The 12,936-nt window shown below is 39.9% G+C and overlaps 1 protein-coding gene across 3 annotated transcripts in view; it reads right to left on the bottom strand.

Annotated features, from left to right (window-relative positions):
• Positions 1 to 271: 271 nt before the first annotated feature.
• Positions 272 to 12,936, bottom strand: part of LOC123772073 (synaptotagmin-10) — a 99,095-nt gene continuing 86,430 nt past the window's right edge. Inside the window, exons 9-12 of one of the 3 annotated variants that reach the window (XM_069311198.1) lie at positions 10,809 to 10,929; positions 10,233 to 10,404; positions 8,105 to 8,305; positions 272 to 7,865 (exon numbers count right to left, since the gene is read on the bottom strand). In XM_069311198.1, the coding sequence (XP_069167299.1) occupies positions 7,862 to 7,865; positions 8,105 to 8,305; positions 10,233 to 10,404; positions 10,809 to 10,929 (498 nt within the window). In that variant the 3' untranslated portion in view covers positions 272 to 7,861. Of the gene's footprint in view, positions 7,866 to 8,100; positions 8,306 to 9,925; positions 10,045 to 10,114; positions 10,405 to 10,808; positions 10,930 to 12,936 lie in introns of those variants that run through there. The other 2 variants (XM_069311199.1, XM_069311200.1) reach the window with 2 other exon arrangements.

Below are 12,936 nucleotides of genomic sequence, written 5' to 3'. Positions count from 1 at the left end.
TTAGATTTACTGAAGCTTGCCAAAGCTAACTACTGACTTTTCCCAGAATGCAACCCACAATAGTTGCCTAACTCCCAGGTACCAATTTACAGCTAGGTAAACAGAGGCATTGGGTGAAAGGAATTGTGCCAAACTGTATATGTCCGACCCAGAGATTAAACCTGGGACCCTCGATTGTGAGCCGAGGATGTCGACCACTGCATTACAATGTAAGCTTGAAGAATAATTAAGGTGGCCATTTCAATAACTGTGGGATAATTACACAATATAGCTTGCTACATAAATTTTCATTTGCCAAATACATTCTGAATTCTTCTATTTCTTTATCATTAAATGAGTACAGGAAGTGAAAAGGTACAAAAATAGACAATGTTTATGAAATGGAAGATTAACTTGCTTTAGTCAGCCAATCAGGGACTTCAAAATCTGTATCAAGTTAACAGTCTAAATCACTCTGGATTGTTAACATGTATCACAGCAGCTGTTACTACTCAACCATGAAAAAAAAGTGTTCAGTCTTTAAATTCACCTCATAAAATTGTAATAACTCGGTTGTCAAACATGAGCCTTCATTAGCTGACATAGGCAGGCCTAAAGTGAGTCGATCTGTAATGAGACTGTGAAAGAACAAAGACCAAGGCAAGCACAAGCACTATTAAAGTGCTGTGTACAAGTGGTGGTAAAGAGAGTTATGAGCACAAGTGGCACAACATCCTGCACAGGCTTGTTACAACATTTAACACAGGTGTTCACAGCATTGCTAAAGACCACTATGTTCTACACCCTAGCTGAAGACCAGTACCTATATAGCTGTACTTATGAATGCCACCACTTGGTTGCACTGGGCTGCAAAGCCCGGCGAACAATTAGCACGTTTTACACAAGACATGTATTACGACACATAGAATCATGACATCATACACAGCTTCAAGTTCATGTTACATAGAGCATGCTTGTACTGCCTTATAACACACATTATATATGTATTAAAACACCAATACTCTACTGCCAATACTGTTGCCACTCAATCGATGTCATTGCTCAACGTTGGGTGTTAAGTGGGAGGTGGACGCTTCAGCTCTGAAGTACGACACATTTACATATAAACATTTGGTATCACCACAGAATATATACTTTTCATATGCAGAGTAGACAAAAATATTGTATATTTTCCCTTATACTAAAAAAACAAACACCCCCTAGCTAATCTAATGTACAGGTTTCCATTTATTCCTATCCAAAATTACAACACTGTATGACCTCTGCCAGCAGAAAAATCTTTATTCCTGTGTTGCTAGAAGATAACAATACTGGATATGCTAGTTCCTCAAAACTATTGTTAACGCTTAATGTATCATAAAAATGGAAGTACACATTGACATATAAGCCCCCTACTTAAACACCGCCACCAGATATACTGGTATATATATATCGCAAAATACTACTCTTATGCTTTCTTGATGCATTCACACTCAAGTTTTCAGTTTTACTTATACTGTGAGCATAGTTCACTAATGATAGGACGTTGATTGTAAGAATTACATGTAAATCTAAAAACACTTTCAGTGCTTTACAAAGTCACATCAAATACACTTCTGTTGACACCTTAGTGAGCACAGCATAATGACAAAGGCCAGACACTCACGATATAGTCACTACAGTTAATCAAAAATTAACTGTTCACCAGCATATTATACCTTTCTTAGTATGTTACAACTTAACCCTGATGTACACGACAACCAATAATTTCCTTTTTAATATATACTATAGATGTGAGTATTTGTTTAATTAAAGCCTGATCGTAGATACAGTATATAACAGAACTTGCAATCATAGGTGTTGCGTGTCATATGTATTGTGTTGCATGTAGGTAATGTACTGTATGTTGCATATAGGCATTATTGTATGTTACATGTACAATGTGTTGTATATAAGTATTGTGCATTACATGTATGATGACAAATATAGCAATTGTGTATTGCATGTACTTGAAAGTAGAGTATAGTGTTGTGTAAATATATCTAGTGTTGCACATGCATCAGGTGTTCACATGTTTAAGTGTCTTATTATTATTCATAAGAGCATTTAGCTACCTTGAGCCGTATACACATGATGATTCCTAACCACACGGAACATAAAGCCAAACGGAAAGAAGTAGGCTGTTCCAAGGAAACTCTCTCTTGGTTACAGCCTTGTAAGGCCTTAAGACCTTGTAAGATCTTACTTACAAGGTCTTACCTCTTAGTTATGTCATTGTTTTCTATCATTATCACATATGTACTTATTGGCTGATGTTTTCAGAAGCAAAATAGATACTGTACTACCAATTTTCAGTAATATCGTGCTCTACTGTAAATCAATAAAATACATTTACAAAAATGTAAAAAAATGCAAAAACACGTGGTCTTGATGAATGACACTGAAGAGATAATTCAGCTACAGTAATACAGAGGGGGGGCAGGCACACGGCATATTTAAGGTAATTTTAAGGTAGAAGAGAATGACCACAAAGATGGGCAGACATTGAATATGAAGAAACAGGGATGCAGTGTAACCAGTGCAGGAGAAGATGTGAGGAACAAAGCTAGGTGGAATCAGTTTGTGAAGAGCAAACGATTTGATATGTTTGTAAATGGCAACACATGGGGAGCTTTATATATTTAGCCTTGCGAAGTATTGTAGTGGGATGTGGCTATAAATGATATGTTGAAGGGTGGTAGTGTGGAAGATATGTTGAATGGTTTGGTGTTGTGTGTACTGTATCCCCAATCTTTTCCTATACTGTTTCCCTATCTTCTCCGAGCTGATCCATCCCCTCCCCCCTTCCATGAATGAGATTTCCAGTTGTTAAGCCTGTTTGATTTGTCGAGGTAATTCTAGGCCAACGACTAAATTTTCCCAGGATTTATCCCACAACAGTTGTTCAACTCTGAGTACTGCCAGATGAACTGAGGCATTGTGTGTATGGAAACTTGCTTTCTCGCCGTGTCCAGGAACTGAATCTGAGAGCCTTAGTTGTTAACTAATGGCACTGATCACTGTGTCACATGGAAATGCTTCCACAGTTATAGACAACAGAGTAATTATAGTCCTTCCATTCACCTGGGCTGTATGGGTCTCAAACTGTGGCCCCCACGCGTGTGAGGCCGACGCTCTATCGACTATAGTAATCATAGTATTATACCTGTATTATAAGTCACATGTCTGAGTGAGAAGTTGGAAGCTCATTACATCTGGAGATATGCTATTGAATTATTTTTGTGAATAATGGATTAGGTAAAATATTTGAAATACTATACTGTATTCCATCAACTTTTGACAGACCATGATTAAAAATAATGGCCAAAGTATCAGCTACAACAATGCATGTCATTTAAAAGGAATACGAATGATTATCACGTATATGCATTATCATCATTACCCAGTTTTTAACATTCATGTGGTGTGGAGTGAATGAGTCTTAATTCACCCCCCCCCCCCTATTCTTACCTATCTTCAAGAATGGTGTGTGAAGGTGTAAATTCAGAAGATGGGGAAGACGTATAGAACAAGAATGTCAAAGATGTTAACAATTACACCCATTCATTCACTGTATCCTACACAACTTCATGAAGATCTAGCACAAATACTCTCTACCAAGACACAGCAGTGTTCCACTCTTTATATATAGTATAAAAAAAAAAAAAATTTGATTAAACATGTTTAACTTATATTTTTCTAACTCCTCATTCACTGTATTTTTCTGCTTAACTAATCTTTTCACTTTGACATTTATTTCTCACTATCTTTTTGTCAACAACAACAACTACTATACTACCATTTCCTCATCCTGCTTCTCATGCGTCTGCCATTGTGTACAACGCCAAACATTCCATTTAAGCACTTCATAAGCATTTGAAAAAAGTTTTGCCCTTTAAGTCACAGAAATAATCACTACTGTACTCATGAACTATCAGAGGTAAAGTGTTCTTACAAACTCAAGTGGTACAACAATCTTGTCTAGTTTTCAGCATATTTAAATTTTATGTCATCCTACGTGAAATCTATGAAAGTGGATATAGAATGTTCAGTTTTACATTATTCGGAAAATAATTATAACGAGGTTACACCCTTAACTTACAGTTTCCACATATACTGTAATTGGCAGAGTATGCAATTTTGGACCAAAATGTATGAATGTTGAGGGGTAAGGGAATGCTATGTACACCAAAATTATTACCGAATGAAAATTGTAGTACAGTAATCACTATAATCTTAATAATGCTGCATAATATGACTAGATGATTAAAGCAGTTAGTGACAATTTGTTACAACTGCAGTTAATTGCATAGAAATAATTAAATTATGTTGAATAATTTCATTTACACTGATAAAGACTGCTGCCCGCTAAACAGCATTATATCTCAGTGTCTTCTAAACAGCACCAGCTTATATGAGTACATATGTTTTGTGTCATCTTTGTCAGTGAGTACATTATTGTGAACTTTATTTCAGTAATTGCTACTGTTCATGACTTGAAGAGACTTGACCACATCTGTCAAACAAATTACAACTGATACTTCACTGATTTCATGTGATTGTAAATATACATTTTTATTGTCTACAAAAGATCAAAAAGTTTTTGCGATAGTACAAACGTACAAGTTGGTGTGAGGAGCACCACGTACAGTTCTGTACAAGTTGGTGTGAGGAGCACCACGTACAGTTCTGTACAAGTTGGTGTGAGGAGCACCACGTACAGTTCTGTACAGCACACAGTGAACAACAAGCTAATGCTCCACTACATACATTCACAGTAAATCTAATTACTACATAATAGCTACAGCATCCAGCCTGTTGGCCTGAACCTCAACAATGAACAATCAAAAACAATATTGCTCATTTTGTTCATTTCAATGAACAAAATGAGCAATATCATTTTTCCACATGTGCGATCTTCTATATTAGAATTTTGTTTATAGTTTTTAATGTTTTGACAAATGTTTACTAGTGTACATAACTGCTGTTGACACTAAATAAGGTTGTGGAATTTCTAAGGCTTCATAGTTGTAAAGAAAGGTCAAGAAAATTATTATACATCTGGAGCTGCCATGTCATTATGTTTGACTACAATGGTAAAGGGTGAGAGGAGAAGTGCAGACAGGCTGTTACTCCTCGGTGCAATGTATATTTGTGCATCCTGAGAGCCTTGTAGCACGTGGCTACCATAACATCTTAGAGCGTACATCAAGAAAATAGCTTTAATGTGTTAAAAAAATATATTCTTGTAACCCTTTTTAAATTTAGGCCTTCCTGAAAACTAACACATATATATATTTATATATAAATCACACAATATACAAGGCATAGACTCAAGGGCAACATTATCATTATGGCTAAATGATTGTAGAGGAAGGTTAAAACAACGGTTGTACACTTTACATCAGGTTCAACAAGATAGTTGCTTTACCTTCACTATAAAACTGATTTATACACCACTGAGACAATAAGTAACAAATAAATAAACTAGAAGTCACAATAACGTGGCTAAAGTATGTTGACCAGACAACACACTAGAAGGTGAAGGGATGACGACGTTTTGGTCCGTCCTGGACATTCCAGGACACAATCGACTTGAGAATGGTCCAGGACGGACCGAAACGTCGTCGTCCCTTCACCGTCTAGTGTGTGGTCTGGTCAACAAATAAACTAGAAAGTTATCCGAAGAGTATTTGGGAGTCACAGCAGGATGGGAGCACCAGCACCATATTCTTCTGCTTAAGTTCACATTTCCTGCAAGTATACTAATGCTCCAAGTTTTATTTATTGGCAATTAATGTACTGTAATTTTTTTTTTACAGTTTTTTTTTTACAGAAGGTATAATGTTAGTGCATTGTAACAAAATTTGGCCTTATAACTTTGAGTTATCTACATCTAAATGATAAATAAAGAAACTTATTCAGACAGATATGACTTGCACAGTATTGACTTATAATAAGTATGCTTAATAAGTTACACTTGTTCATATATGGAAGATCAGATGATGGGTGAATTATTATGTAAACAAGTTTAGACATTTCCAAAGTAAGATAACTCGGGAAGGTAGTCATATTTACTGTCTTCATAAAAACATTTTCTAGATTTAATTTTATATTTAACTACATTACTTAAAGAGTGATATTTGGTATCACTGAGCAAATAAGAGCTCTTTGTATTTTGCTGTACAGTGATGCTCCCAGTATTAACATGTGGTTCATTTCCATTCCTTTAATTAAGGTGATCACAGTTGCTTGTCACCTCGACCAACACAATAACAGAATTTGCATATTTGACCCACCTAAAATTCCTTCATGGAACAACCTTTGTATCTTTCAAACTGCTCTACTGTGTATTGTTGTAATTGTTAGAGCAATTTTGTAAGTATAGATTATAGTGAATACATGATTGTTGCATTCTCTCTCAGACATATTTCCTTACTTTCTTCAAGGCATTGTAGTTAATTTTACAGAAATGCTTTTCTAGCTAGATCAGGCAAGTTTGCACACAACAACTTTGTCGTGCCTTCATGAGTATTTATAGATATCTGTGAATGTGTTATACTCAATTTGAATGTCTGTTGAGACATAACCAACCACAGGCAAGTAGGCCTCTGACGTCATGCCAGACAGACAGTCACCAGCCATGCTCCCAGCAGCCTCAGTTCTCCCGACAGACTCAGAGTAGGTGGACCTCGGCTGGCCAGATATACACCTTGTTGTCTCGGTCAATAAATATACAGAAGTGCCTACTGTGTCTACATTCAACCCCGCAAGGCAACGAATAAATGTCACTGGATGCTGAGGAGCCTCGCTGAAGTTGGTTTACCCAACTGGAAGCTCTCAATCCTTGTGCATTTAGTGATAACAAATATATTACTTCAAGTAATGTAGTTAGTGCAGTAAATATAACCAATTGAAAATCTGATAATTTTTCCTTAATACATAATAGCTAAAGTGCCAGCAATTTTGAACTGTTAAGACAGTAATAAAAGCAAGCCTCAAGATCTGCTGGCAGTCTTAACAATGTGCAGGTAAATCTTATTTGAACACTAAGAATGCAGTTATATTTCAATTTTTTTATCTGGGGAACCTTCTAACAAAGTAATTATAACTCCTTTTGTGAATGCCTATGGCCACAAAAGTCTAGGTGGATGTAGCAAACAATATCAAAAGCCAAAGGCAGGCATGTGTAGGAACATTAGGGCACTGTATTGATATATTCAGTGATACACAATGAAGAATTCTAAGAGTGTAATATGGGTGGTGTGAGAATGTAGGTGTCAAACCAGGAGTATAATGTTAGTAAGGGGTAACTTAGGAAAGGGAAGGAAGTGAAAAATGTCGGGGAAGGCGGAGCTGCAAGGCTTTCAGACGTACAGCTCCCAAGAGTGGAAAGGTGGGCAGCTTTAATAACTCAAAATTAATCATAGAAAAATGTATAGGGGCATTCAGGTGCATAATTTACATTAATTTATTTCAATTGGTCTGCAAATGTGATTTCCAAACCTACAAAAGCAGACTGATGAAAGTGGCTATTAATTGTTAATTTTACTGGATCACATAACTAAAATTGTTCACTCATCAAAACATGGCATGAAGAGCTTGATCATATAGATTAAACTAATCATAAAAACTATAACAGCTTGAGAAAAAGAGCAGAGATATGGGCTACTTATAACCCTCATCTTCATAGTGTAAGTAGTAAGAGCCTCTTTAAAAGTCTTGTGAAGACCTGTTGCATGTGTGTCTGAGAGATCACCATCAGACACTTCTTTGCTCAGGTGACATTGTCACATCTTCCACGAGATGTTAGAAAACCAGCTCAAGTGTTTCACACACAACCTCACCTACAACATACAAAGATAAAATCACATAATATTAATTTAACTTTAAGATGCATGTAATTTTCACTTTTTTTATTTATATCAATATAAAGTAATAAAGATAATGATATACTGTACTGTTTATCTTTAATTTTGGAAATTATTATAAAATAGTGTACATTACTATAATGTATATACTGTATTCATAATTACTCTTCCTGCCATGCAGTATTTTAATTTGTACTTATCTGAGTAGTGCTTACGTTGAATTGAAGCAGTTGAGTGGTGTTGGCAGCGTGCGGGTGGGTGACACCACCAGGTTGAAGGGCACACTCTCCATGAGGGGGTACCACTGGGCCACCGGTCGTCGGGGACACTCCAGCATCTCTAGCCAGTGGTCACGTCCGGGACCAATCACCTGGGAGCCAATCACCGCCACGCCAAGTAGTTCGTTGGCACCGACCCTGCACACACAACATGTAGCCACAATGTAAGTCATGAGTGTGATCAGTCTACATGTCTAGTATTACTACTTTTGTAGACAACAAACTGACCTTTTCCAAAGCACAGTACTTACTATATTCTGGAATACTGTCAAGTGTCAAAGTGAAGAAATACATCCAGTAAATATTAACTATATGCATTTTGTATACTGTACAGTACATCTAAGATATGAGCTGTAGAGATATTCTTACAATGTATTTATCATAGTAAAGAATATTTTTATTCTTAATAAATGAACCATTTGCCATTCTTCTTATATTAGTATGTACAGTACTTAAATCACCTTACAGCCAACACACAATAGATCACCTTACAGCCAACACACAATAGATCACCTTACAGCCAACACACAATAGATCACCTTACAGCCAACACACAATAGATCACCTTACAGCCAACACACAATAGATCACCTTACAGCCAACACACAATAGATCACCTTACAGCCAACACACAATAGATCACCTTACAGCCAACACACAATAGATCACCTTACAGCCAACACACAATAGATCACCTTACAGCCAACACACAATAGATCACCTTACAGCCAACACACAATAGATCACCTTACAGCCAACAAAGACCCTTAGGGTAACACCACCCCACCTATGACCATGATCCTAGGGTAACACCACCCCCACCTGTGACCATGATCCTAGGGTAACACCACCCCCACCTGTGACCATGACCCTAGGGTAACACCGCCCCCACCTGTGACCATGACCCTAGGGTAACACCACCACCACCTGTGACCATGACCCTAGGGTAACACCACCATCACCTGTGACCATGACCCTAGGGTAACACCACCCCCACCTGTGACCATGACCCTAGGGTAACACCACCACCACCTGTGACCATGACCCTAGGGTAACACCACCATCACCTGTGACCATGACCCTAGGGTAACACCACCCCCACCTGTGACCATGACCCTAGGGTAACACCACCCCCCACCTGTGACCATGACCCTAGGGTAACACCACCCCCCACCTGTGACCATGACCCTAGGGTAACACCACCACCACCTGTGACCATGACCCTAGGGTAACACCACCCCCCACCTGTGACCATGACCCTAGGGTAACACCACCCCCACCTGTGACCATGACCCTAGGGTAACACCACCACCACCTGTGACCATGACCCTAGGGTAACACCACCCCCCACCTGTGACCATGACCCTAGGGTAACACCACCACCACCTGTGACCATGACCCTAGGGTAACACCACCACCTGTGACCATGACCCTAGGGTAACACCACCCCCACCTGTGACCATGACCCTAGGGTAACACCACCACCACCTGTGACCATGACCCTAGGGTAACACCACCCCCCACCTGTGACCATGACCCTAGGGTAACACCACCACCACCTGTGACCATGACCCTAGGGTAACACCACCCCCACCTGTGACCATGACCCTAGGGTAACACCACCCCCCACCTGTGACCATGACCCTAGAGTAACACCACCACCACCTGTGACCATGACCCTAGGGTAACACCACCACCACCTGTGACCATGACCCTAGAGTAACACCACCACCACCTGTGACCATGACCCTAGGGTAACACCACCCCCCACCTGTGACCATGACCCTAGGGTAACACCACCACCACCTGTGACCATGACCCTAGGGTAACACCACCACCACCTGTGACCATGACCCTAGGGTAACACCACCCCCCACCTGTGACCATGACCCTAGGGTAACACCACCACCACCTGTGACCATGACCCTAGGGTAACACCACCACCACCTGTGACCATGACCCTAGGGTAACAAACACACCTCTACCCATGACCATGACTATAGTACTGTGACTACAGGATCGCAGAGCAACACTCGCCTGTAATCTCATGACAAGAAACACACACCTGTCATAGTCGACCACCTTGACAAGAAGGGTGACGTCTTCTATGCTGTCATTAGGGATATCAAAAACAAGTGCCTCATTGTAGATAGGGTTGAGTGTCGACTTTTTCACTGTGGTCTTCTTCTTCTTGATGCGACGCCCATGGCACAAGAGACACACCTTCACATACGGGTCTGTGAGGGAAACCATGGCAAGTGATACATAACCCTACCTGAACACCTGTTATCAAGCAGAGAATACATACACTTTATGATGATGTTTCACAGGAAAAAATTAGATGTAATTGAGATTGAAAGTATTAGTGCTTATAAATAAGATGTGATGTGAAAGTGGGGCCAAGGTCAGGCATGTGAGAGATCATGTAGTTAACAATTTGTATTTTTATAATAAAAATTAGGCCATTGATAATGTAATATTAAACTTTCCTTCATCCTTTTCAATTTCAATGAGGACTGACCTGAGGAACTGGGGATTGACCTGTGGACCTTGGGTCTTGTAAAATATGTTAGGGACTGACTTGAGGAGCTGTGTATCAGTGTGAGGAGCTGGATATTAATGTGGGAAGCTGGGGACTGACCTGAGGATCCAGTGATGTCCATGGCTCTGAGGTTCCTCATCTTGATGACGGTAACAGTGAGTCGACCAGCAGTTGGCAGGTAGCAGAGGCTCAACATCAATTCTCCGAGGTCACGACTCTCCTGCATGGAATAAGTACATTTAAGGTCGCAGCTCTCCAAGGTCACGGCTCTCCTTCAGGGCATATGTACAGGTAGGGTCACATCTCTCCTGCAGGGCAGGACTTGTTAGTCATAACTCTCCTGTTGGACTAAGATAAACTAACGGCTCCAGATCTGCAGACCACAAGTAAATTCAGGGTAAAATCATCCTATGGTGTCACTGGTTTTGTGACACAAATTTTATAAAATTATTTGGTTTGCAGAACTGATCAATGTTAAAAAGCACTTTGCAAATATTGACAGGAGCCAGACAGAGGCATTATTTATAACTACTTATACAAAACTACACTATATTGGGGGTGACTAAACTGGTGGGCAACACTAAGTCAAGCAATTTTAGTCACAAATTTAAAAACATTTAGCTCAATTTGAGTTGTGAAACTGGAACTAAATACCCAGAGAGAGACACATTGTCATAAATGGTTTTATTTAATAATTCACTGACAGAAGTAGAGTCAAGTCACACAGGAAGTTGTCATCGCCACTCTGTCTGCAGTCATACAATAGAGAACACACACCATAATTATGACCTCTACCAAACAGTACGTTGTAATTGCCAAACTTCGGCTGGGATGTCAATATGCATGTAATGAATCCCACCAATAGTGAACATTACAATTGTAAACTATGTGAACAAGAGCTAGGACATTCTAACACTATATCTGTGATTACCCTGTTATCAATGATTTCAGACCAAATGGTATGATGTACTTTGAGCTCTGTAACTATTTCATACACTCATGAATACTGGAAGATATGCTTGTGCTGTACCCTGTGTTTACTAGTGCAGGCTAGTAGATTAGACTCGGATTTCATGTTCTCTCCTGAATCCAGTATGACCAACCATCCTGTGAGATGGGGATACTAGATGAACTTAATGCTAGTTTCTGATTCACAAACTATAATCCTTCATATAGAATAGGGTAGCAGCACATTGCTGTGTATACTTAAGCTTGTTAAAATAAAAGTAGTTGTAGAGCGCTACATCATCCAACTTAATATCTGATCTTGTCCCTAGAGGATGTAGCACTTTTAGTCTGTCACCTATCCACTGGCCAAAAAAATGAGCTCCACAGGTCACCCTCAACTGCTCCCCAGGCCGCCAGAGCACACAATCACCCCGCTCCCCCTCACGGAAGGGTTCAGAGAAATTGAAAAGCAAAGTTTTTAACTACCAATTATTTACTTAATCATATAGATCAAGTACATAAACCTTAATATGTTAGAGGGAGCAGGACAGAAATGACAGGTGTACGGCCCTCCCTGGTGGTGGGTATTGGGCAGGTGTGTGTGTGGCTTTACCCGATGATAAGTGTAGGACAGGTGTGTGACAACCTAATGGTAGGTGTAGGACAGGTGTGTGGCCAATCCTGGTGGTGGTGAAGGCAGGTGTGTAGGACAGGTTTTTTTTATTATTATTTTCTACCACAGACGTGGCCACACATTTACAATGCTAACCAGCATATATACATTTTCTTCTGTCCTCCCCAGACAGGGTTAGAGATGTGTGTGGCCCACACTGGTGGTGGTGGTGGGCGATGTCTGACATTTAGGCTGGAGGACCTGAGCCAAGGCCAACCTTCCCCTCCACACATCTCTCAATATGAGTTCCCATTAACGACCATGCCGAGGCCGATCAGTGTGCAGACATTACCTTCAGAGGTTCACTGTCTAGAGCCGACACCACCACCATTTCCTCACACGCGACATCTCTGTTCACTCTGTAAAATGTAGCTGAGGGCGTCTTTCTCTTTGCTGCCAACATGCCGCTCAAAACCACTCACTTTCTCCCCCTCCCTGTCTAATTAGCACCTAAATTGATTGCCAAGCCGTCAGCAAATTTTCTAAGGCCATAATTAGAAGTCATTTGTGTGTTGGGAAGCGGGACCTGGCGAGGAAATGTGAAACTCAAACCCACGTTATTGGTCTTGTTACCATGACCAACACGTGGGTTATATTTTATTATTA

The sequence above is a fragment of the Procambarus clarkii genome, chromosome 69 (assembly GCF_040958095.1).
Source record: "Procambarus clarkii isolate CNS0578487 chromosome 69, FALCON_Pclarkii_2.0, whole genome shotgun sequence".
Classification (NCBI taxonomy): Eukaryota; Metazoa; Arthropoda; class Malacostraca; order Decapoda; family Cambaridae; genus Procambarus; species Procambarus clarkii.
This window is presented reverse-complemented; position numbering and strand designations above follow the sequence as displayed.